The sequence below is a fragment of the Typopeltis vanoorti genome, chromosome 6 (assembly GCF_054136105.1).
Source record: "Typopeltis vanoorti isolate ZY-2024b chromosome 6, IOZ_Tvanoo_1.0, whole genome shotgun sequence".
Classification (NCBI taxonomy): Eukaryota; Metazoa; Arthropoda; class Arachnida; order Uropygi; family Thelyphonidae; genus Typopeltis; species Typopeltis vanoorti.
Genome location: NC_143554.1, coordinates 5,633,011 through 5,659,842, shown reverse-complemented (window position 1 = coordinate 5,659,842; position 26,832 = coordinate 5,633,011). Strand labels below are relative to the sequence as shown.

The 26,832-nt window shown below is 34.3% G+C and overlaps 1 protein-coding gene across 3 annotated transcripts in view; it reads right to left on the bottom strand.

Annotated features, from left to right (window-relative positions):
- The window catches only part of LOC150105259 (leucine-rich repeat flightless-interacting protein 2-like), a 308,848-nt gene that overhangs the window by 129,059 nt on the left and 152,957 nt on the right, over positions 1-26,832 (bottom strand). For all 3 annotated transcript variants that reach the window (XM_090394023.1, XM_090394022.1, XM_090394021.1), the window contains 2 exons: positions 26,074-26,163; positions 14,700-14,870 (listed from right to left, as the gene is read on the bottom strand). In XM_090394023.1, the coding sequence (XP_090250149.1) occupies positions 14,700-14,870; positions 26,074-26,163 (261 nt within the window). The remainder of the gene's footprint in view (positions 1-14,699; positions 14,871-26,073; positions 26,164-26,832) is intronic.

Genomic DNA, 26,832 nt, shown 5'->3' with positions numbered 1-26,832 from the left:
AACAGTACTTCATGTATAAGATCGTATACAAACATGAAAATGCATAAAATCTTAAATAAAAAAGAATAAACACAATAAATAGATAAAATAAAGACGAAAATTGATTTTTGAGTTTTGTACAGATCGTTGATTTTGCCACACCGAACTGCATAGCAAGATCCGAGACACGAACGCCATTTTCATGTTTGGATATGATTTCTTTTTTCATCTTTATCGTAGTGGTTCTAACAACTTTTCTTTTCACTTTGCTGCTATCACTATTCTTCTGTGGCACCATGGTGGCTTAATAATAATTTATGGAAAAAAAAAAAAAAAAAGAAAGAAAGAAAACTCACTGAAAATTCGAGTAGGTGCCTGCACTGAATGAAGGCTGCTGTGTAACTGACGCTTTCCCACCTTACAGCTCAGCACGAGGAGCACATGGTTGCCGTTTGTCTGTTCGGAAACCAGGGCATTTTTTTGTTCAGAAAATATGTTCGGGAACTGAATTGTTCAAGAACAGAGCCGTTCGACAACCGAGGTTCCACTGTGTATATATATATATATATATATATATATATATATATATATATATATATTTTTTTTTTATTGATTTGATTGCTGTATTGGAAGTAGGCTGATGTTTGGGAGGTCAAATGAATGATCTGAAAGGTCCAATCAAAGTGAAATTGCCGAAATATTCTGGTGTTATTGCATCTGTCTTGATGGAAAGGTCCAATCAAAGTGAAATTGCCGAAATATTCTGGTGTTATTGCATCTGTCTTGATGGTTTACATTCATTTGATAGTGGTCTTCTTTTTGAACTAATTAGGATACTTTTTTTCCTCGCTGTGGCAGCCTTTCTATGTCTTCTGAGATTTTCATTTGTATCGGCTTTGAAGTTTTTGACTTCCTCAAGAATATCTTGGTATCTCTGATCCACAAAAATTGATGATTTTTTTCTGTTTTTGCTTTTCTTGCTTGGTATAACAGATTCTGGTTGAATGGTGTTAAATATTCAGATAGGATGATTGGTTTATTGTTTTGCAATGCGTTCAAGTCCTTGGCAACTGTTTTTTTTTTGTCTGCTGGCTTTTATGAGATTGTCTCTTGTGGACTTGCTTGTAAGACGAACTATGACTGGTGCAGGTCATGGCAAGCCTTGTTTTTTGCTCTTCCTAGGAATCTGATTTACGGTCTGAATGTCGTTAAGCTATAGGGGGATATCAATTGCAAGGCCTAATTTTAAAACTACGTCTTTGAGGTTTTCTGTAGGTGCAGTTTCAGGAAGACCGTTATGACAAGATCTTCTTTATGTTGTTGCTGATTTAAACATTCGTATTGTAGTTTTAGAGAATGAAGTTCTTGATGGAGTTCGTGGTCATGGCAAGCCTTGTTTTTTGCTCTTCCTAGGAATCTGATTTACGGTCTGAATGCCGTTAAGCTGTAGGGGGATATCAATTGCAAGGCTTAATTTTAAAACTACGTCTTTGAGGTTTTCTGTAGGTGCAGTTTCAGGAAGACCGTTATGATAAGATTTTCTTTATGTTGTTGCTAATTTAAACATTCGTATTGTAGTTTTAGAGAATGAAGTTCTTGGCGGAGTTCGGATGTCTCTTTCAACAAATTGTGCTGCCTGTCATTTAGTGCGTTAATGCTTATTTTAATGTCTTTTACCGTTTGCAACACTTCTATCACTGCTAAATTATTATGTTTGACCAAATCTTCATATTCACTAAGTTTTTTTATTATTTGTTCATTCTGTTTGTCAAAGAGTTCTTGCACAAGATCTACTAAGCTGTCTTTTATAGTCTCTAGACTGTTTTCTATTAGTATATTTACAGAGCTGAAATTATAGGACTCACCTGCATTTTTTTGTCTATTCAATTCATCATCTGATTTTGCCTCTGGTATAATTGGCTGCGTCGTAGGTGGCTGTCTTAGGTGCACTTCCTTTGTTTTTCCTGCAGAGTAGGCATTTCCATTCCTCATGTGTTGCGTTTGATTTATGTTACGAGGCTGTTTCTGAAAAGCCGGCAAATTTTAAGTGTAGAATCCTACTGCATTTCATACAGGTTATATCATTTCCGTTGGACGATAAATCCTCCAGGCATTTGATACACTTCATGACTCACCTTTCTTCCCTTGAGCAACTGTGGCGTGATTGTAAAGATGGCAATGTCCTTTGTTCTTCACTCGTTATTGACTGCGGTCCTCTCTCTTCACTTTTCAACACTTCAAAATATGGTTTCTTCTTAGCCGATTTCGGTGAATTTAATATCACTGTCTTCGGCATGACAAGTAGAGTTACTTGGGAACACTCAAATTAAAAACAGGAGTTGGAACCACTTTAAAACAATAAAAAACGGGAGCAGTGATATCACTGTGCGCCTGTTCGTATGCCTACACAGCACCCTCAGCCTATAATAATAAATATACATAAATTTAGTGTTTTGACTAATTTCTCTCTTATTCCATATAAATACAACTTTCTCCACACCATACCAGCTTTGCTTATTCTGTTGTCTGTTTCCAAATTTAATTTGCCATCTTTACTAAAAACTGTTCCTCTAAATGGTTGAAAACCTGCAGTTTGGCCACTTTGACAGACTAGAAGATACTTAATATCATCCTTGAAGAACACAAAAATTACATCTGTGATCATCTGTATGGCAAGTTGCAATTAGTAGACCCATGCTCTGGATTCTCCTTCACATAAGATCAGATAGAGGAAAACAGATTTATTATATAAAAGTCAGTCTGATAGACTAATTTTAGAATCAGCATTGGCTATGAAGAAATCTCCCAACTTCAACAAGTATTGTTGCATTAATTTACCAAAGCACTAGGAGACTATCATGTTAAGACATGAGAGCCCGACTTCTCTAAATTAAGTTTATAGTTATCCAACCCATAGAGGGCACCATTTAAGGATATTAGTTCTGTTGTCAGTTACAGTTTAAATTGTTTTCTTCAATTATATAGTTTAGTGCTGTGTGCCTATCAAAGTTATAATTGTGCTGTGATGATGCTGATTAGAAAACAGTGAAATATTAGTGAGTTTAATAAATATATTTTTTCCCTCTCTTGGTGTCTATATCAGAAAATGTTATTAAGTCTTTCCATATATATTTTGAATTTTTGATGGCTTTTTCTACATCAGCTATTAATATGGAATAAGAGAGAAATTAGTCGGAACACTAAATTAGCTGTATACAAGACAGTGTTCAAACCACTTTTAACTTATGGATCTGAGAGCTGGGTCAGAAGTAAAACACTTGACCAAAGACTAGAGACCACAGATATGAGAGTCCTGAGAAAGATTAGAGGCATGAACAGATGGCATCAATGGCAATATCATATTAAAAAGAAGGATATTAAGAAAGAACTTGACATTGTCAGCATCCGGGAATGTGTTAGCAGAGCTAATCTCAGGTGGTATGGTCACTTAAACAGAATGGGCGAGGAAAGATTAGCAAAACGAGTGTTCTCTGGCAGGTTGGCAGGAAAACGACCCAGAGGAAGACCAAGATATAGGTGGATTGATACGGTCCAAAGTGCCTTAGACGATAGAAATATAAGATCTGATAATGTTGGAGTCTTGACAAGTAATAGACTGATTTGGAGGAAAATTGTAGATAGGAAATTAATAATGATGTAAATTTTTCATGTAGTACTACCATATCCTGTACACCCCTTGAGGGTACATAGCAGGAATTTGATGATGAGCTATTAATATGGCAAAGATATATGTAATCAAAATGGACATAAACTGTGAGATTTTGTTATTTATAATAATATGAGAATAATGAACTCAATATTTGAACATAAAAAAACACATAAATATGCCTGGTCAGTCAGTGGTATAAATCAGTTATTGATTACTTTACAGCAAAATTTAAATTAGCTGAGTTAATCCTTGATGTAACAGCATATAGAAGCTTTGAATTAAAGTCTGATTATTATATGGTATTGGTAAAAATTCAATTTAAACAAATAAATGGCTAAAAATAAATGCACTGATTTAAAAACAGAAACCACACATGAATCAAATAACATAAAAAAGGAATGGGAAAATCTGAAACAAAATCTGACAAAAGCAGCAACAAAAAGCTTAGGGATAAAGAGTAAATGGAATAGAAAAGAGGACTATGAAACTAGAACAAAGAAATAGAAAACATAACAATAATAAACAGTTACCAAAAATGTGTAAATTCCAAGACAACAGAAGGAAAAACAGTGCAGTTGCAAAATGAGAAGGAAAAAACATACAGAGAGAGAGAGAGAGAGAGAGAGGTGGAACTTTTGTAACAGAACTAGAAAAGGATATATCTAAACCAAAATGAAAAATTTATGAAATGATAAAATACATTGAATAGTGAAATAAAAGAAAATGTAAAAATACAAACAGTAGATTAAAATTTTATAAAACAAAGAATGACCTAACAGAAAATATTGCAATGTCAGAACTAAAAAAATACAATAAATAAGATGACAAATAGGAAAACACTGGGAGAAGGCAATATAAACATGGAACTGTACAAAAATCGAGGTGAAAAATTTAATGAAAGGCATCCGAAATTCTTTAATATGGTCCGGATTTCTGGAAAAACTCCAAACTCTTGCTGGGAAAAAAAGCATTAAAAAAGGAAATAAAAATGACTGTAGGGGAATTAGTCTGCTGAATGCAGGGTACAAAATACATGCAAGAATATTACAAGAGAAACTAAACATTACTGTAGAGAACAAACTATTAAAAGAGCAGAATGGATTCCATAAAGGCTGGCTGATCTTGCATTGGCTCAGTTTTTACTTTAAAATTATAAATCAAAAAAGAGAAGTGAATTCCAAAAAATAATCACACGTGACCTTCATTGATTATGAAAAAGCTTTTCATAAAATTAATCGACAAAAATTGTATAAAAAATTAATCGATCTAAATATACCAAACCAGCTCTTAAGTCTATTCAAGAAATATATACAGAAAAAAATAGCAGTCAAATTAGAAAAAAATATAAGAATGGAAAGACATATCAAGAGGAGCATTGCATGGATATACCCTATCACCTTACTTTTAAATATATATATATATAAACTTGTTCACATTTGATTTAAAAGCCTGTATGTTGTATTCCTTGGGAAATACATCAGGGGGAAGACTGATCCACAGTACCAGGGATGAAGGAGGAGGAAGAAAAGAAACTTGATCAGTTGATTTTTAATAAAATATGCCCGTCAATTTTTTTATATACGAAATTGTGATAAAAAACTGTATTAATTCCAAATACCTTTTTTTTCCCCAAGAATTAAAGATCATTAAAATCGATGTAAAACGAAAATAATGTATTTATAGTTTACATTGATAATTACATCAAAAAATGCTAAAATACATTTATTGATGTAATTATTTAATTACATCAATAATTATAAAAATTTATTGATGTAATTATTTGTCTCCAAGCCCCCCCTGCCACCTAGAAAATTTTCTGTGGACGCCCATGCATATGGTCAAATTGATGTGAAATTTGTAGTGCGGGTTGCATAACCCGCATGACAGCACACCCAACCAAAATGGGCACTCAATGCCACTGCATCACACACATAGTGTGCATCCAGACAGGAAGCATGGTTGGACTATTATTTGCAATCTTCCAATTCAAACATATGCACCGAACACATCACCAAATAATCCTCACTGGCATGATAACATACATTCCCCACACCACTCTGAACTGTCGTCCCCTATCCAAACCCTGGTTCTCCAAAAGATGTGCCAAGGTTGTAGTAATGAAAAACCAGGCATACCACAACTGGCTGAATTTAAGAACTCCATCCTCCTTCGGTGCCTATACTGAAGCCCGAAACAAATGCAAAAAAATTATCAATGATTCCAAAACAGAATCTGAACGGGCAAAAAGCATGAAACTTGTAGCCTGTCCTAGCAGCAGCCATGCGTTTTGTCTCTTGCCAAAGCAATTGGTTGCAGAAAAAGCTACTCTCCTGGCTTCACACTTTGCCTGCAATGCACACATAACCGACAATGGCAAATGCCCCCCAGTCATTCCAACTGCCCAACATACAATGCCCCCTGAATACTTTTTGCCAGAAAGAGATCATAAGCCTGTTGTCAAAATTAGACACAAAAAAGCCCCTGGCCCTGATGGCATTTCTCCAATTGTCCTGAAAGTCTGTGCAGCAGAACTGACTCCTATACTATACCATCTGTACACACTATTTCCCAAAGCCTGGAAATTGGCCTATATTCAACCCATTCCCAAAAAGGGAGACAAATCGCTGCCATCTAACTACTGCCCTATCTCACTCACCTCAATCCTATCTAAAGTGATGGAGAAAACCATCAATTATCAACTACTATTCTACCTTGAAGGTACCCAGCTATTAAGCAACCACCAGTACGGATTCCGCCAATTTCGATCAACAACTTTTAAGGAGAGGAAATGAAAGAGCTCAGAGTGGTTGGTAGTATTAGGAGAGCAACAGAGACAACAGATGAATTTGACTGAGTGGGGGAGGGATATTTTCAGCCAAAGAAGGTCAGAGTCAGGAAATTCTAGGTTAGGTGCTCTCTGGCAGGGTATGTCAGAGCGGATATATGCACAGACACCACCCTTGGGTCGAAAGGAGTTAAACAGTGTATACTTAGGAGGGTTTAGATGGATAGTAGATTTGAGTTTCTGTTAAAAAGAGTAGGTAGGGTTTAACACCCTTTCATAAACACTCTAACACTCTGTTCATTTAACACTCTTTCAAATTAATTTAAAAGAGTGTTAAACGAACTAAGCAGTAACAAGGAGCACATATCAATACTTGAGGTTGTAAAATCCATCAAAAACTTGAAATGTAGAACGGCAGCTGGAGTAAGTGATAATTGACCTGAAAATGCTTAAGTATGGAATTATAAAAGTTCTGCAGTTGCTGCACTGCATAATTCATAAGCTGTCATAGTGCCCATCTATAAAAAAATGGAATAAAGCTAATGTGAGAATTACAGAAGAATTTCCAGGTAAGATTTATGCAAGCATACTTGAAAAGAGGTTGAGAAAGATTATGGAAGAGAAACAAGCTGGGTTTGAGATAAATATCAGATTAATTCAGATTGCCGAGATCAGATTTTTACGTTAAGACAAATAGTTGAGAAATCATGGGAATATGACAAGGATTTATACTTAAGTTTTGTAGATCTGGAAAAGGCATACGACAAGTTGCCCAGAGAAAAGCTTTTCAAGTTATTATGGGATGAATGAAACATTATACAGAGCAATATATAGTACATATTTAAGTAGTCAGTCAGCAGTTACAATTGAAGTTAATAGAGGAAGATGGTTTGTTGTAAAATTAGGGGTAAGACAAGGATGCGCATTATCTCCACTCTTATTCATCATCCATATGGCTCACATATAAATTAGTAGTGTCTGTCATCCACTTCGGATCATTAAATTCTGCAATCGGATTCCCCTTGGTTTGCATGAACTGTTGTATTTCGCTCCTTAAGTCAAAAACTCTTTTAAGAACCTTTCCTCTACTCAACCAACTCACATCACTATAACAAACCAATCGCCATGATCTGCTTTGCACTCTTGGGTCAAAAACTCTTGGAATTGACGATGATTCAATCCTCTTGCCCTAATAATGTTGACGACAGTCACAATAACTTTCATGACATTCTCAAATCCAATAGTTTTTGCACACAAATTCTCCAGGTGGATTAAATAGTAGTAATGGATGAAATCTTTTCCTTCTAGTTCCAGTTCTTTCTGTAGCAGCACAACAAACCCTTTGTTCTTTCCCACCATAGCAGGGGCACCAATCAGTTACCACACCCTTGAGGTTATTTAAGCTGACGTCAAAACACTGGAGCGTTTTCTTGGCAGCTTCAAGAATATCAGTACCTTTTGTCGTTCCCTTCATAGGTACAAGTGCTAGCAGTTCTTCTGTCACATTGAATTGGTGATCAATGTCACAGACAAAGATAGCCAGTTGTACTGTATCCTTCACATCTGTGCTCTTATGTAAAGCAAGTGAATATGACATAAATTCGGGTGGCCATTTTTTTAAAGTTCCTTTAATGTCATTAGCAAGTTCTTCGACATGTCATGCTACAGTTACCCCAGACAAACTGGGTTTTTTAAACATTTTCTTATCATTTGAGCACAGAATATCCCCAGCAGTGATGAGACACTCTTTTGCAAACTCGCCATCCAAGGAGGCTTTTGATTTTTTAGCAATTTTTTTAGCTATTACATAACTTACTTTGGCACACGCTTCACTCTTTTCCCTCTGCTTTTTAAACGTACCCTGCTGGCATTGTAAATCAATTTGGAGACGGTTCATTTTGTCCACAAGAAGCTGCCCTTGAAGGCGATCGAAATTGGACACATGCTTTGTCTCATAGTGTCGTTTTATATTGTATTCTTTTGATACTGACGCTCACTCATGACAAATTAAACACACTGGCTTATCGTCGATCAGCACAAAAAAAAAGAGTACAAATTGGTCCACTTTTCATTAAAAACCCGACAAGAATCACTTGATTTACGCTTTTTACTCTTAAACGCCATAGTGATGGAAGGTGAACCCAAAAAATGATCCAAAATGGCTGTGTAACGGTTATTATCCACTGAATATGTCTCACACTGATGAAAAAAGTCTGGCAATATAAAACCATAATAGGCTATTGCTGACATGACGAACCTGTGTGTGCTTATACACGAATATCACACTGTTCACGACTGACTGTGGATGAGATCCGCTTGTATTTATATGAAAATAATGAAATATCGAGAACCTTCGAGATGTATCTGGAAGGCATTAGACAGCGCACTCAAACGAACTACTGCTTCAGTAATTTACTTGCGATGTTAATACTAGTACTTCAGTACCGCTTGTAGATGGCTAAAAGCATGTCTATTTAATATTTATTTTTATAGGATTTTATGTAAAGTATCAAATGCACAGCGTTCCTTGTGAATCTGGAAAGCATCTTACAATTCTAAATACCGCAGTATAGCTTAGTGGCCCGCGGGATTCATTGAAACTATTTTTTATTTAATCGCATTTTAACGTTAAGTAGTTATTTTCTCAAAATGGCCAGTGAGTCACAGTAAAGAGCTTCGTGGGCCATGCGTCGAAGACCTGTATGTTGCTGTATGGCTTTGCTACTTCAGCCAATCCCTTTTCATATGCCTTCTCTCTTTCCTTACTACATTTGTCACTTAGCTTGCACCTTTACTTCTCATGCTACTAATGGGTACCCATTAGCATTCTGGTTGTTTTCCCTTGTTTTATCATCATCAAGCATTTCAAGGATTTAGGCCTAGCATGGTCTGTTCCGGCCTTAGAAGTCATCGTTGAATCGTTTAAGAGGACATCCTGGTTTTCTTTTTCCTAATGGCTTGTATTTTAAGGCTTGTTTTGGTAATCTTTCTGTTTTCATTCTTTGAACGTGTTCCATCCATTTATGTTTATATTTTTTAATTTTTTCTATTACTGGTTCTTGGTTTAATTCTTTCATAATTTCTTCGTTTCTTTTGTGATCAAATAGGGTATACTTTGCAGTTTTTCTCATAAACTTCATTTCTGCTTTTGTTAATCTTTGTTTGTCTTTTTGTTTTATTGTCCAGATTTTGCTTCCATACATTAAGACTGGCAGGGCTAATGTATTGTATACTTTTAGTCTGGTTTGTTTTTGAATTAGGTTTGGTTTAAATATAGAGTTAATTACACCTGTTATTTTTAAATATTTTGCAATTTTTACGTTTATATCTTTTTCATTTTCATATGCGATCATACATCCTAGGTAGTTAAATGAATTCACCTGTTCTAAGATCTTGTTATCTATTACTATCTTAGTTCTTGCTGGATCTTGTGCTTTAAAGGCCATAGTTTTTGATTTTTCTCTTGATATTATCATACCATAATCTTTGGATATCTCATTTAGATTTAAAATAGCTTTCTGTAGTTTATCTTCAAAATTTGTAATTATTATTTGGTCGTCGGCAAAGAGGAGAGTGTTTAAGTTTACTATAGGAGAAAGTTTAATTCCTTGATGTAAATTTTTATTCCATTTAAGTAGATATTAAAAAGAGTTGCTGAGAGAGGACATCCCTGTCGGACCCCTTGGGTTTATCTCTCTCGTATATGATGATAGCTCGTGATTTAATCTTATTTGTATTTGATTATTTTCATATATATTTGTGATAGCTTTTAGGATATTATTTGGTATTTATCTTTCTTTTAATATGTTAAATAATATGTTTCTTTTAACTTTGTCAAATGCTTTTTCAAAGTCAATAAATGCAATATGTGTTTCTAAACTGTATTCTCTTCTTTTCTCTATTATTAATTTTAGGCAAAAGACCGGGTGTATACATGATCGTCCTCTAAATCCATTCTGTACTTCCAAAATAAAGTTTTCAGAATATTTCATTAGTTTGCTATTTAAGATTCTACTATATATTTTGTAGCAGGAATTTAGTATATTGATACCTCTATAGTTTTTAGGGTCATCTCTATTACCTTTTTTAAAGATAGGAATCACAATTGCTTTTTTCCATTCTATTGGGGGGGGTGGGGGATTGTTGAATAAATTTTATGTAAAAATAATAAGAGTCTTTCTTTGAATCTAGTTCCTGCATATTTATATAGTTCTGCACCTAGTTTATCTTCTCCAGGTGATTTTTCGTTTCTTGTTTCTTTCAGGCTGACTTCTAATTCTTCTTTAGTTATCTCCTTTTCATTTTCATTAATTGTTTGCCAGTTGTCTTTTTTCAAATATTTGCCTGTCCACAATTCTGTGTAGTAATTTAGGAATTCTTCTAATTTCAATTCGGTGTTTAATTTTATGTTTTCTTTGGTATTTGCATTTAAGTGTTTCAAAATTTTATATACATTGGGTCTTATTTTATATAAATCATTTTCTAAATTAGAAACAAATTTGTTCCATGATTCTCTGTCTTTTTCTGACTTCTCTTTCAGCTATGGCTCTTATTCTTTTATATTCTATTTCATCTTCTAATCTTTTACTGCTTAACCATTTGTGATAGGCTTCTTTTTTCTTTTTGATTATTTCTTTCATTGTATCATCCCAGATCTTCAGTTTTTTCCTTTTATTGAATTTTTTGGTCTTTCCTAAGCTTTCATTTGCAGCTGCATTTAGTATCATTTTTATATTAAGCCATTCTATTTCTATTTTGTTTTATTTTGTCTAGATACTGGTTAATTCTTTGTTCATATAGCCATTGTACATTTGTGTCATTCAATAGTCTAGTTTTATAAACAAATATTTCAATTTTTCTTTCTGTTCTTGTTACTTGTAGCTATTTAGGTGGTAATCTTAATTTTATTTTAACAAGGAAGTGGTCACTGCTTATTTCATATCCTCTGTGAACTCTAACATCTAGTGAAAATTTTGATGTCTTTTCATTTAATATGAAGTAATCTAATATTGATTTCCATCCTCTTGCTGCCCAAGTATTTTTATGTATGTCTTTATGTTTATAGAAGGAATTCATTATTTTTAGGTTATTATAAATTGCAAAGTCAATCAAGTTTTTACCATTCCTGTGTAGAGTATGTTCTCCATGTATTCCTATATTATTATTAATTTTTGTGTTTCCAATTCTTGCATTTAAGTCTCCTGCTAAAATTACGTAATCATTTTTATTTATTTTATTATATATGTTTTGTAGCTGATTAAAAATCACTATTATCTTGTTCTCTTCCCTCTTCTGGGGCATATAAATCAATTATTGTTAAATAGCCTCTATCTATTTTTATTCTAGCTTCTATTATTCTTTCATTCCATAATTTATAATGTTTTAACTGTTTTGAAAGGGAGTTATGAATCCAAATCATGACTCCTGCTTGTGCTCTTTGGTCTCTGTCGACTCCACTGTATATCACATTAAAATTTTCAATTCTCATGGTTCCTTTTAATTTCTTTTTTGTTTCAGTGATTACTGCTATTTTAAAATTTATTTCATTTAATAATTGGTCTAATTCTATTTCTTTATATGCCATTCCTCTTACATTCCAGTTTGCTATGTGTATTGTATTTTGTCGTTTCCATTTTTGTTTTACCTTTTCCATTCCAGGGTCGTTTCCTATGGATTCAATCCGATTATCTTTTTCTGTCAGCTTACTAGTGTATATTACCTTGTTTTATATAATATAGATTTCATATTATATACATAAATATAATGTGTATGTGTATAATACATTATTGTTATATAAATATTATATATTATAAATATATAATATAAAAATTAATCAATGCTCATAAAAGACTGCACAAACTGTAATATATGGAACTAAAATATGTATGTATGTATGTATCTGTAGTGAATGACTACCTCTTTCATGAGAAAAGTCTTCTTCTTCAGCACTAGTCTCATGTAGGGCCTTGGTCTCCCATTTTTGGGTTTCATAACTCCCTACGAGGTAGGGTCATTACCCCCACACTCAACTATGTGTAATTGTCTGTGAAACGTTGTGTTCTTAAGACCGGTTTGCCTGCTTTGCAGGAGGAAAAACCCCAGGTAAACTGGGGAGAAAATCCCTGCAGTCCACGTCTGGTTAATTTGGCTATGTCAGAGAAAGATCCTTAGCTCCTCACGTCAGTGATGAGAATCAAATGCAGGGCACTCCTTTCACAGGCATACGGTTGCGGACTGCGTAACAACTCGGCTAACCACGCAGACCATGAAAAAAAGTAGAATTCTTTTTAATAAGTGGACATGCAGACTGAGTCCACTAAGTAAAAAATAAAGGTTCAATCTTATTCTGCAACAAATTATGCTATCCTCTTGCTTCCTCAAGACAGATTAAAATATGCAATTCAAACCTTGATCTACAGGGCTAAATAACATTTTGTTCTTCTGATGTACATCTGCAATATTAGATGAAAACAATGAAATTAACTAAAAATATATAAGATTTTTAGGAATCCTTTACATTAATCACTGAACTTATAATCAAAGTGAACTGGTTGACAGAACAGTTAGCATACCTGCTTTCCAGCTAACCAGTTGAGGGTTCAAATCCTGCCATGGGTATGAATGTTTATAATTGTCTTCATGTGGGAGATGAATTTCATTACACAGCAAGACCACTGCCCCACTTATTCGATATCTGAAGTAGCTTGAAAAAAGTTCAAGTTGTTTGGTCTAGATCTAGAGTAGGATTTCTGGATTATGTAAAAAATAAATAAAATCAAAAAATATCTTAATCCACCCAATATGTATGTACTACAAGTTTACCTTTCATAGGTCGGAATCACACAAAAACTCTCAGAAGATGCTATTTGCAGGCCGCCTACAGAACCAGTTGTAATATGTTATTTTTTGGACCGGTTCTGTAGGTGACCTGCAAATAGCATCTTCTGAGAGTTTTTGTGTGTTAACGAGATGTTACGATTCCTATCAGGAGTCAAGTCTCTATCTGGGACTCTGCCTGTGCAACAATGTTTTATCTTATAGACAAACTAGCAAATAAGAGAAATTTGGTTACATTTGTCTTTTAAAAAGTGGAAAAATCACATCTGACTAATCAAGCTATCAGTATTGTAAGCAGAATGACAAGAGTGGATTTACAAAATAATAGATTTACACTATTTTGAAAGTCTAAGGAACCTGAAGGAGCTCACGGGAAAATTTCAACTCTTAGTATGAATCACTGCATTCATACACTCAGAATTCTGGAAAGTATTCTTTCCAGAATTCAAATCACCATGAATGTTGAACTTTATGGCCTTTAAAGGACAAGATCCAGCAAGAACTAAGATAGTAATAGATAACAAGATCTTAGAACAGGTGAATTCATTTAACTACCTAGGATGTATGATCGCATATGAAAATGAAAAAGATATAAAGGTAAAAATTGTAAAATATTTAAAAATAACAGGTGTAATTAACGCTATATTTAAACCAAACCTAATTCAAAAACAAACCAGACTAAAAGTATATAATACATTACCCTACCAGTCTTAATGTATGGAAGCGAAATCTGGACAATAAAACAAAAAGACAAACAAAGATTAACAACAGCAGAAATGAAGTTTATGAGAAAAACTGCAAAGTATACCTTATTTGATCACAAAAGAAATGAAGAAATTATGAAAGAATTAGACCAAGAACCAGTAATAGAAAAAATTAAAAAATATAAACATAAATGGATGGAGCACGTTCAAAGAATGAAAACAGAAAGATTACCAAAACAAGCCTTAAAGTACAAGCTAGTAGGAAAAAAAACCAGGACATCCTCTTAAATGATTCAACGATGACTTCTAAGGCCGGAACAGGCCATGCTAGGCCTAAATCCTTGATATGCATGATGATGATGATGGTGAATGTTGAACTCTATTCAAATCAGCAGGAATTGAGGACATAAGTCAAGTTCCGGCAATAACCTTCACTTTCAGTATTATTAGCACACTTACTGTAGCGATAATGTACAGTTTCTACCATACAACAGTCCAGAACCTCATTACATACCTACAGGAAGAATGGTCCCAAAGTTCCCATTGATCACTTTTTGCACAATGTATTTATTTGTGCTCACTGTTACAATAAAAGTGAAATGTTGGCAAAAGTGAAGAACAAATAGTAATTTATTCCACTAGTAGGGGTTATTATTTTCCAGCTAATGCAAGTCATATATATTTTATCACATAACTTAAAATATTTTCTGAAAAACATCTTTACCCTGCAAACATCTTTGTGAACTCTCTGAAGCTGAATATAGAGGTCTTCTAACTCTTCAAACTCATCCTTCAGTGTATCTACATGATAAGAATAGGCTGTTTTCTCATTGTCAAGTTGTGCTGTTGTAATCATTGCTTTCCTGAATTTTGTTTCCAATTCAGAAACATGGTGCTAAAGGAAAATTAATAACTCTTTAAATGATTAAAAACAACTGAATTTACAACACCTATTTAAATTAAAGGAATGATAAAGTAAAATACTGAGATATATAAACAAATTTTCATAGGACACTTATTTTAATAACTCTTTAAATGATTAAAAACAACTGAATTTACAACACCTATTTAAATTAAAGGAATGATAAAGTAAAATACTGAGATATATAAACAAATTTTCATAGGACACTTATTTTAATTTGCAGTAATTATCTAGTGAAATTATTGTACTAATATCACATGTGAACTATCATGAAAGAACTGACTACATTAGTAATTTTTATTGAGATGTGCATACAAATTAAGAAAGTTACTGAACCATAAAGTCTTTTTAAAATAATAATAAAGAAATGTTTAATAATCAAAACTCAAATATGTTCAGATAATTTTTACTTCACAGCACATCATTTTCCTCCTTTGAAATAAGTTACAAAAAGTCTGCCTAATTTTCTGATTCATTAGGGATGTGAGAAAAGGAAACATTCTATACTGCAAACATGAATTCTGTTTTAACTTCACATGCAAAAAATGACACAATGTAAATAAAGGAAATCTATTTCATAGTATGATTTTATTATAAGGATATCGGTATTATGCAATCAAAGAAGATATACTCAACATAAACTGGTTTCAAGGCTATTTAGTGAAAGGTCAGTTAATTTAAAAATCCTGTGAAAGTGATTTTTTTGCATTATACTATTTTCTTGTTTATTTGTTGTTTTTTTAATCTGAAAAATTAGTTTTTCATAGTATATTGCTGCTAATTTTTGCATATTTTACAGTAGCACACAAATTAATCTGAGTAAGCCAAATTTTTGACAGGTTTTTGGTATAGTTTGGTTTTTGCTTCAGTTCATAAAAATTTCGGTTTCAGTTTACTATTTTCACTATCTCTACGTGTTTATTAATATTGTTGTGCATTTTTAATAGTGTAAACAAGTTGATATTCAGAGTGTTTTATTCATTTTGTGTAGCTATGAAATGGATACATTTCCAAGAAAGCATTCAAAAATATGTACTTTTTCTTACCGCACATCGATGACTAAAAGACAAATTGCCAATGAGTGTGGTGTTGATTTGGGTACCGTTAATGAAATTTTAAAGAGGTTTAGGAAGACAAGTACCTTTTCTCCTGACAGCAAAGGAAAATGTGAGGGGGAAAAAAAAACTACACTTACTGAAGATTGTTTACTAGTTAGGAAAAGCAAAATTAATCCAAGATAGTCCACTGCAGACTTAAATAGAGACTTGGCAGCTAGTGGGGATTAATGTTTCTAATATGACAATACATCACAGAATGTTGGAAGCAGGGAGGACCACCCACGGACCAAAAAAGAAACAACTAGTGATAAAGGGTACAAAGATTGAACTGTTGAGAAATGGAAGAAGATCATATTCTCAGATGAGTCCAAGGAGAGTGAATACCCTATGTTCCCAATGTTTGCAAATCAGTGGCTGAGAAAACTTCTCCTGTCTACCTTCAACAAGATCCTAAACATCCAGCTAAAAAAGATGTTATGGGATTGTTTTACACATGATGATCCAGGATCATTTGTGTCTGTTGACAGTATGATGTAAAGTGACCAATGCATAAAAATATTAGAGAAAAAGAATGATCCCAGAGATCCAGAAAGACAAAGAACATCTTCCTACAGGATCTTGCTCCATGCCACACTTAAAAAAAATGAAAGAGTTTCTCAAAAATCACAACATTCAATTGCTTCAATGGCCAGTAACTCTCCTGATATTAACTGAATAGAAAACTTGTGAGCCATAGTGAAAAGGGACTTGGAAAATTAAATTACGATACAGAGGATAACTTAATACAATCCATTATAAAAGTATGGTTTTGAGATGCAGAAATAAGAAAAACGTGTTCTATGTTTGTAGAACACAAGGCAATGCAAACTAAAGTAATGTTACCACTATTTCCTATATCTGGAGCACCTCAGAAAAAATAGCCAGAGCTCTAAAGAAATATAATCTCTGCAATGATTTCAAACCTCATCTGAAGTTGGCTTTTCTAAGGATCTAATCCCACTCCCCATTGTTCCAAGTGTTTACAAAGTTTTTTGTTTATGCTACTTATCATCTTATGGTCAAACCAGGATATCTGCCAACATCTGCCTAAACACAATCATTCAGGCCTAACTTACCATGACTTGGATACCATGCACAGAATCCATGGAAAAAAAAAAGTACTGTGCTTCACAACAAAATACAACCTTGATCCTCCCCCTTTTTTAAAAAAAAAAAAAAATCAGTAGTAGTTTGATAAAGCAATCTAATGTTAATAAATATAGTTGTGGTAAACTTGCCAAGGTTTGAGAAACTCACTGCTCCAATGAACAAAATACAGAGGATTTCATGTTTCTAGTCTTACTTTTTCCATTCATTGTTTAATGTGTGTTTTTACAATTTTAAGATTGCATCCTTGATGTTTCTCTCTCTCTCTCTCTTTTTAAATGTTGAGCCCATACAAGAGAGGTTGGTTAATCAACCTATAGTACATTAGTACCGTGTGTGGGTAGTGGGTTGGGAAAGAAGAAATCTTTTTACATTTGATTTAAAAGCTTGTATATTGTATTCTTAAGAAACAGATAAGGAAGAAGACTGTTCTACAATACAGCAGTAGCAGGAATGAAGGAGGAGGAGGAAAAGAGATTTGTTCTGTGTGCTAACAAATACAAGATGTTATCTTCAAGCAATAATGATCAGGAAAAAAGGAGTAGCTACAGTATTCAACACTAAATATCAGGATAATCTTCTTGAATGGCAGGCAATATCAAGTAGAGTAATGTGGACAAATATTAGAGTGGAGAACTGGACAATGAGAATTATTTGTGCCTATGGTCCCACAGAAGACTATACTAAGGAAGAAATGGGGATAATTTTTCAAGACATTACAGAGGAAATGTTGGTCTTTGTTGGAGATCTAAACAGCAGATTAGAAAATAATAACCAGACATATAAAAATGTTTTGGAAAAATTTGGAGATAAGAATAGAGTTAATAATGGTAAGTGCCTTTTGAATTTTGTTCAGGACATGGACTAGTTATTACTAACACCATGTTCCAAAGTAAAAATGTGCACAAATTCACATGGAGAGAAGATTCAAGAAATAAGAATTCAAAAAAAAAAAAAAAAAAAAATTGAACTTCATACTGAAAAGAAAAGTGTAAGAAAGTTTTAAAATTAATCAAACTTGGCAGCTTGTTGATGCAAACCGTAGACCAAAATGCAGAAACATTATTCAAGAAAAAAATTAAAGTTGGAAACAAAAACTAGACTATGGGGATTCAATGACAAACCCTGAAGAAAACACTGATTCAGCCAGAGAAACAAGTGGTGAGGTTGCGTGCAAGGATAGAAAAATCAGACCTCCATGGTGGATTCAGAAAGTTAAAAAAGGCAGTCGAGATAAAAGAAGAGAATTTGCAAGGTTCCTGGCAAATAAATCAGTGTGTGGTCTTGGAAAACAAAATACAGAGGAAAAATATAAGAAAGGAAAGCAATGTTTAAAATTAAGTAAACAAAAGTCATGGGAAGACTTTGGTAAGAGCATAGAAAATAAATATCAGGAATGTGGAAATATATTCTGAAGGCTACTGAAAAAGCTTAGAAATGGAGGAAAGAGTACTGTAAAAGGAATCAGAAACGATAAAGGTCATAATGAAAGCTGAAAATAAAGATATTCTAGATTAATACTTTGAAAGACTGATAAATGAAATGAACAGTGACAGCATGATGACAGAAAGTATTATACAGGTGTGGAATCAAAATACATATCAATGCTTGAATTAGAAAAAGCTATCAAAAACCTCAAATGTGGAAAAGCAGCTGAGATAGACTGTTAGAAGGCAATGATACAGTAAGACGTGTTAACAAGTTGAAAGTTTATTTTTCACTTGGTTAGAGTATTATAATAAATTTGGTTTAATCCTTTATCCAAGTGTGAGCAAACCAAGTTTGCGTCTGAAAGTATCTTCAGGACAGGAGTAAGGTGGTACAACACCAGGGCAACTCGTTGCAAAGGTGGAGCAATCAAATGGCAGGCAATATCAAGTCCTGAAGATACTTTCAGGTGCAAACTTTGTTTGCTCACACTTGGATAAAGGATTAAACCAAATTTATTATAATAACGTGTTAACAAGGTGGCAGCAAAACAAGATTATAAGTTTTTGATACAATTTATTAAAGTTTTTGATTTAGATTTATAAGGAGTCTAATCTAGATAGTTCGTACCATCTGTGGATAGCTGACACTTGTCCACTATCAGAATACAAAGTTGACACTTGTCCATATTTTAATATCAGAATTCTTTGTGCAGTGTCTGAATAATGATGGCTGGTGCAATTCAATTTGCTGATACATTATCTCCCAACCTGCCACCATTTCACAACTACATTTTACACAGTGTACAAGATTTTCTGGTATGCGGTGCTTGAAAATCTTCACATCCCAGCAGTTAGAAATGTCGCAGGTGAAGCACCCAAGAGTGTATGTCTGCTTAAAATGTAGAAAATAGAAAGAGCTTGGTGATATGGAAATTAGCTTAACAGACTTAGGTAGTTTTATGTCAGAAATTAGCGAATGCTGACCGAGATAGACAAGTAGCGTGATTGAGAGTGAGGAAGATGAACATCATATTAATAAGGATACAAAATTAAGGAGTGTAGTAGGTTTGGAAGATGGTGTTGATTGGGAGGGTGAATGTCGAGTGAGAATAGGTTGCTTGGAGGAGAGAGAGAGAGATGCACCGAGAAAAGTGGAATGAATGAGGAATAAGTTAAGAAGCATGAAAGAAGAGATTAAGAGATTGTAAAGAATGGATGTAAAGTGAGTGAGAACAGGAGTGAAAGAGTTATGGGAATCATAGAAAAGGAGAGAATAAGAGAACCAGGAGAAAATAGGGAATGAGAGAAAGGCGAGATGATGCAGGAGCTAGGGATGGAGAGATCAGAGGAAGGCAGGTAAGCAGGAGAGCAAGGAGAGAAAGTGTTAGAGAGAGAGAGAGAGAAGGATGCAGGTGAGCAAGGAAGGAAAAGATGTAAAAAAAGAAGCGTGATGTATGGAGATTTGATGATCTGTAGAGTGTAAGACAGAATGCTAGAAGTGTTTGCCTGAAGGAACAACAGACTGCGTGACTATGGCAATGAAGTGAGGTGAATGAGATGATTGTGATGATGGGTATAAATGACTTGAGAGGTAATGTGAATCAGGTAGTGAGAGATCTAAGGTTAATGCTTCAAGCTGTATGGTCTTCTGCCATACAGCTTGAAGAGAGAGGAAAGAATGTGTTACCCAGGTATGATAATAAAGAGCTGAGCATCAATAATGAATGGTTTGACAGACAGAATATTTTGAAAGAGAGGCTTGGATAATATGATGCCTGGAGTACATTTCAGAACAGAAAAGAACTGCATACAAGATACAGCCTGCATTTGAATGAGGAAGAACATAAGCATCTGGAGAGAATGTTGTTCTCAGGACAAGTGAGTGCTGGATGCAGGGAAACTAGAGTTATCAGAGTGGATGATAGCAAGGGTATTCCTCACTAGGAAGGCTCAACCAGTCCTAAGGGACGGTCAAAGAACAGGGTGAACCCTATACAAATAAATAAATCAAATAACAAGGGTGACCTCTTGTGAGAATAGTTACTTGGGAGAAGCAGGAATGCATTCTGGATTGCATTCTGCATTACACCATTACATGGTGTAATGGTGTAATGTAACTGGTGTAATGTAAATGGTATAATGCAGAATCCAGTGGAGTCTGGAGGAAATAGTGATAGATATAGAAACACTGACAATGCATTAATGTTTCTTTATGCAAATGCTAAGAGTATCTGCAATAAAGGAGACAAATTGGTGGTACTGACAGCCTCAGCCTGTCCAATGATTATTGGGATCAGTGGGACATGGTCGATGGAAGATAATATACTGACAGGAATGGAAGTGGCAGGGTACAGCATTTTTCAGCAGGATAAGAATGGCAAATGTGGTGGAGGAGTATTGCTTATGATAAATGATGAGTTGTGTCTTAGAGCAAGGGATTTGGAGGATAATGGCAGTAATGGTTTTGAGAGCATGTGGTGTGAGGTGAGCAGGACAGGACATTTAGTGGGGTGTAGTTCAAGAGACACGATGTTGCTCAAGTTGCCCATCTTCAAGAAATGTAGGTAGTCAACATGTGTGCATAATAATCCATATGTGGCTGTATTAAAGCCATATAAACAGGTATAATAAATTCCAAAGACATGGTTTTCAGTCAATGTTCAATGGAGAGAACATTTTTAAGATATTCTCAACTGAAACATAGTTGTTAATGGTGAAATGCTCAACATTACACGAGCAAATGAGAACTGAGGCTGAATATGATATCGTGCATGTGAAATCCAACTGAGCTGTTAGTCCTGATGATATCCTGCTGAGATTTTCAAAGAAGGTAGTATAAAATTCAAGCATTAGATTCAGTCTCTTTATCTTCACTTCTACACACTATTTCCACTAGAAATGCTTCTTAACTACCACTGACTCATGGAGTCAGTGATAGTTAAGGAGTAGATCTCCTTTTTGAAAGACAATCATACTCATTTGCAAATAACTGCCAATGAATGAACAACTAGAGAGTAGGGAAGTGATCTTTTCCATATATATTCTGTTCAATTTTCACATAAATAGTGAAAAGATGGCAGAAGAGCAAACTATGAAATCTGTTGCAGAATATGAAAAGATAGGTACATGAAAGAAGGAACTACTTCCATTATGTACGAGAGAGAGGTCATTATTTATCTGCAAGCATATCTCGATAATCAAGCATCTCCTGCCAGTATTTGCAATACTCCACAGTATTATTTAAATTAAGGTTATCCAAAATAAAGTATTGGTAGGGGAAGACAATCTAAGGTCAATGTACAGGGCGTTTTAATTAAAGTACACCTATTCAGCAATCTGTAGAGAGAGAGAGAACCGGTTGACAAAATACCCTCAAACCTGGTAAGTACTCTAACCAGATCATGGGGAAGAGATTTTGACAATAAAAAATAATTAGTTCAAAAATGACCAATAGGGGAGATATGTGCTGTGAGAAGGAAAAAATTACATTAATGTGAACTAGATAGTATGTGATTGTGAAGTGATTCAGAGTCAATGACAAAGAAGTTATTCAATAATGTTTATTTCGCTCTTTTCATAAAATAATTGATACAATAAACATATCATGTAGAGCTAACATGCTGCAAGGAGTTGTCAAGGAGATCTAGGTGATAAATGGAAGTGACATTCAATCTGTTGGCCTTTGTGCAAGACAAATAACTGGTACTGCCATACAATATTGTTTACGGCAGAACACAACTCATCTACATTATGTGCAATTTTTGTTTAATGAACTAGTAGCAATCTAACAGGTGAAGAACTTTGCATCCTGATATATACCATGCTTTTGAGGTAACCACAAAGCCAAAAATCACAAAGGCTAAGGTCTGGTGAGTGCAATAACCATTTCAAAGAAAATGAGTGAATGATTACTCTATCTTCTGTGAAATGTTGATGCAATAACTGTTGAACTTCATGCCCTATGTGGGGAGCAGCTCCATCTTTCATCAACACTGTTGTCTTCAGCAACCTCTCTGCTGCAGTTGTGGGATGATGAATCTGCTCACCATGTCCAGATAACGCAATGACCGTGCAGGTCACAAGTCCAGTTTGATGTATTTCTACAAAGAAAGACTAAATAACATACTTGCCCATAAATCCTATCCATGCTGTGACCTTTAACATATATAAGGGAACATGTTGAAATGCACAGGGATTCTCTGTATGTAGCCTAGATGCAGCAGTTTTAAGTGTTTACTGTTCTACAAACATGAAAATGCACTTCATAGGACTCCAAGGCCAATCCTCATTATCTCCACGTGCCCAAAAGGCCAATGCAAATCTTTCTCAGATGCTAGCATTTTCCATTTGTAACTCTTGGCTACAGCTGAGTTTGTATGGGTAGTTGCAACACTTTATACAAGTTCTCAATACTACTGTGTATGCCACATGCACTCATGAATCTACAGCATTGTCATTTGGCTGCTCAACAACTGCAGCTGCAACATCTTCAGTCATTTGTGGAATTTCAGATTTATGTCCCCTTGCTGGTTGAATTGTCCCTGTCACCTCAAATCCAAGAACAATACATGCCCTGCATTTAGTGTCACTGGGCCTTTTTGCAAAGTCTTGAAATGTCTGTACTCACAAAGTGCTGCTGCAGCATTTTCCCCCATTCCTATAGAAACACTTCACGAGCAAGACACTCTCAGGTAAAGTGAAACGCATCGTGCAAGTCAAATGACTGTAGAGTCAGTCTCACTTCTTCATTTATACCACTTTACAGCTCATGTGTATGCTAAATTCACTATCTTTTCTTGCTCACAGTGCCATATTTTCCCTACTGGTCATTTTTTGAATTAATTGTTGTTTATTGTCAAAATCTCTTCCCCATTATCTGGTTAGAGTGCCTACCAAGTTTAAGCATTTCATTTACTGGTTCTCTCTACTGATTGCCGTGAATAGAGGTACTTTAATTTTTAACATCCTGTAAGTTAATTCAGAACCAATTGATTAGTATATCTGCCTTTCAACCAATTAGGCTGTAGATTCAAATCCAGATGTTGGCATAGACAGTCTTTAAGTGGGAGATGAATTTCATTACCAATGTGAAATCACTACCCTGGTTGAAAATTTAGTGTCTAAAGCGGGGGTTTTAAATTATGTAAGAATAAATAAAAATGCAAAAAATAAATATATAACAATAAAATAATAAATAAAAGAAAATGAATAAAAACAGAAAATATTTTACCCCCCACCTACACACACACTTACAGTAGTGATGTAATATAAGTTTACAACCTTTTATGGGTGAGAATTGCATAAAAAAACATACTGTAATAAGGAATATACAACTAGGAAGTGAACAGCTTTATCAAAAGAGGGGGACGCAACAAAGTACTAATTACCATGTTGTTTCCCTTTAACTGTAATTTTTGTGCATTTATTTTTGCATTATTCTAATTATTTTAATATTTTGAACCACGTTAAAAATTATTATAATTTTGTGAATTTTTTCAAATAACAGTTTTCTTATAATTTATATCACTTTTTATGTGTTTACATGGTTATATAATCTACAAAGTATGTAGATTTAGATGGTGCTAATTTGGTAATAATTATTTTGTATGCAATAAATTAAAATTGCAAATCATTCAACACATTTTCTTTGATTATTCTAATTTATTAATTCCGAAGTGCAGAACAGTCTTAATCATTTGAAGGAATCTGCAATTCCTTCAATTTAACTGTAAGAAGAATTTACTACTCTTTTGTAGACTAATTTGTTTTCCAGATCAAAATATTAAATCTGACAATAGTAGAGACATGACAAATAACATACTCGTTTGGTAGAAAAAAATTGTTGAAAGGAATCACACAGTATCCTGAATGTCTCCGGAGGGGACATATCAGGAAATGTTTTGCAGCACCTTTAATAAGGAAAAAAAACCACACTGGCTGGAAGGCAGGGTTGATTAGTTAAAGAGGATACATTATTATTATTCAGGCCTCCATGGAGTCAAAAGACTCATCGCAGGAGGTCCATCCTAGGAAACACAAAGTCTATCATACCACTCCTTGAACTCGCTGACCGTTCTTGCTCTCTCACCATCCTATCAGGCAATGCATTCCACGGTTCAACCACCCTTCGTGCAAAGAAGGGTGGTTGAACTCTTCATCCTCTTGCTCACAATCTCCTTTCGTAACTTCCAAGGTAGGGCCCCTTGTCATCTCTCTCTCTCTTTCCCACTGTTCCACCAAGCGAAAGAACTCCCCAGTGTCAACCCTGTAACTACCTCTCAACAGTTTAAAAAATAATCATATCACCTCTCCTTCTATATACCAAACTCTGCAGTCCACATTCCCTCAGCTGATCCTCATAACTAACATTGTACAGTCCTGAAATCATCTTTATTATCTGCCTCTGTATCCCTTCCATAGTTAATTTATCCCCTTCAAATCCTGGGGATCAAATCTGAGAACAACAGTCTAAAGTGTGGTCTGATGGGGATCTTATACAATGGAACGATAACTCTTATCTCTGCAGGTCAGTGTCCTCAGTATTGCAGCAATCCTCTGGGTTATTACCCTTCACCACCTTTGCAATATGTTCCCTGAATTTTAGTCTTCTATCAATCATAGCCCCCAGATCTCTTGTCTCCCCTACTTCCTCTAGCAGCTCCTCCCATTGATGTATCCCAAACTTCAAGACCTTACATTTTGTTGCATTAAACCTCATCATACATCTTCCATTACAAGCAGCAAAATTAAAATATTCATTAAGATAAATAACTTACGCTATAACAGCATTTTAACACAGCTTCCTTTTTCTTCTGTAATAAGCCTTTAAGTAGATTTCGAAACTTTAGCCTTCCTTCCATAAAAAAAAGTAGCACATTTCTCATTTAAATGAAATTTCTAATTTATCCATCAGCTAAATAACATTTCATGTGTTGAGGCTTAAGTGCTGTGAAGAATTCATGTTGGAGGTTTAATGGAATATTAACAGCACTGAGAAAGGATTAAAACTAATTTTAATACTTCCAATATTTCGTCTCCGTCACAGAGACAAGACATCTTCAGGGATTACAAAAAACGTTTTGTAACAACACACAAATACAATACAATAGTGAGTGAAACTAAAGTCCTATCTAGGTGGTGCACCCTCTATGGGTATTTGCAGGTGGCCTAGGATGTAAAGAGGGATCTCTGATAATTAATGTTTCCCAAATTTTGGGAAGTTTAATTCAACCGTATTTGTTTAAATTAGGTTGATTCCTGAGCACAGATTCAAAGAACAGTCTTTCTTTTTTGAATTTACTATGGTGGAGCATGGTGGTTTTTTTCCAGAAGATCCTGTGAGTTGTATCCAAAACACAATCTGATTGTGTTTTGGATACAACACACAAAAAGATTATGGTCAATCTGCAAGGCCAGATTGACCATAATCTTTAATCCTCTTAAATTTTAATCCTTTCTCAGTGCTGTTAATATTCCATTAAACCTCCAACATAAATAACATTTCATTTGAACTATTTCATAAATTATAAACAAAATACTCACTTTGAAATCTCTGGAGTCATAAGCATCTGTAAGGTCTTCATTACTATGCCAAGAACCAGAATAAGATGAGCATTCAGAAAGTGATCTTCCCTATGAAGAATATCATATATATATATATATATATATACACACACACACACACACACACACATATATACATTTTGGTTCCTTTTATAATGCAATGCAATTTACTGAATTAGCATTTTAATATCTATACAAAAGAAAATATTTAACAAACGCTGAAAATTTTTCAAACTTTATACCCACAGATTTTTATATTAAGAATGCATAATTTTTAAATTTTCATCCATTTTAAAATTGACATAATAGTGAAAAAATTAGCTCGAATTGTTACAGGTTACTATTTCTCAATATTTTCCATAATAATTTTTTTTTAAATTTCAATGATAACTAAAAATATTCTATAAAATTATCTTGTCTCCTTTTCACCAAATAATACTCCTTTGGTAGTAAATGACTGCCACTGAATGAATGAATGAAAGACTAGACCATACAGAGAATGATCTTTTCCAAGTATATTCTGTTCAGCTTTCACATAAAAAGTGGAAAGATAACAAAAGAGGAGACAATGACATTATTTCAGAATAAGAACATCACAGAAGGAACTATTTCCATTATGTAAAAGAGAGAGAGGGGGGGGTCATTTATCATGCAGGCTGAGCAATTGTTGTGAAAGACTTCAACTATATACATTGGTTATACACTTCCAGGGATATACACTGGAAGGATGAAAGGGCA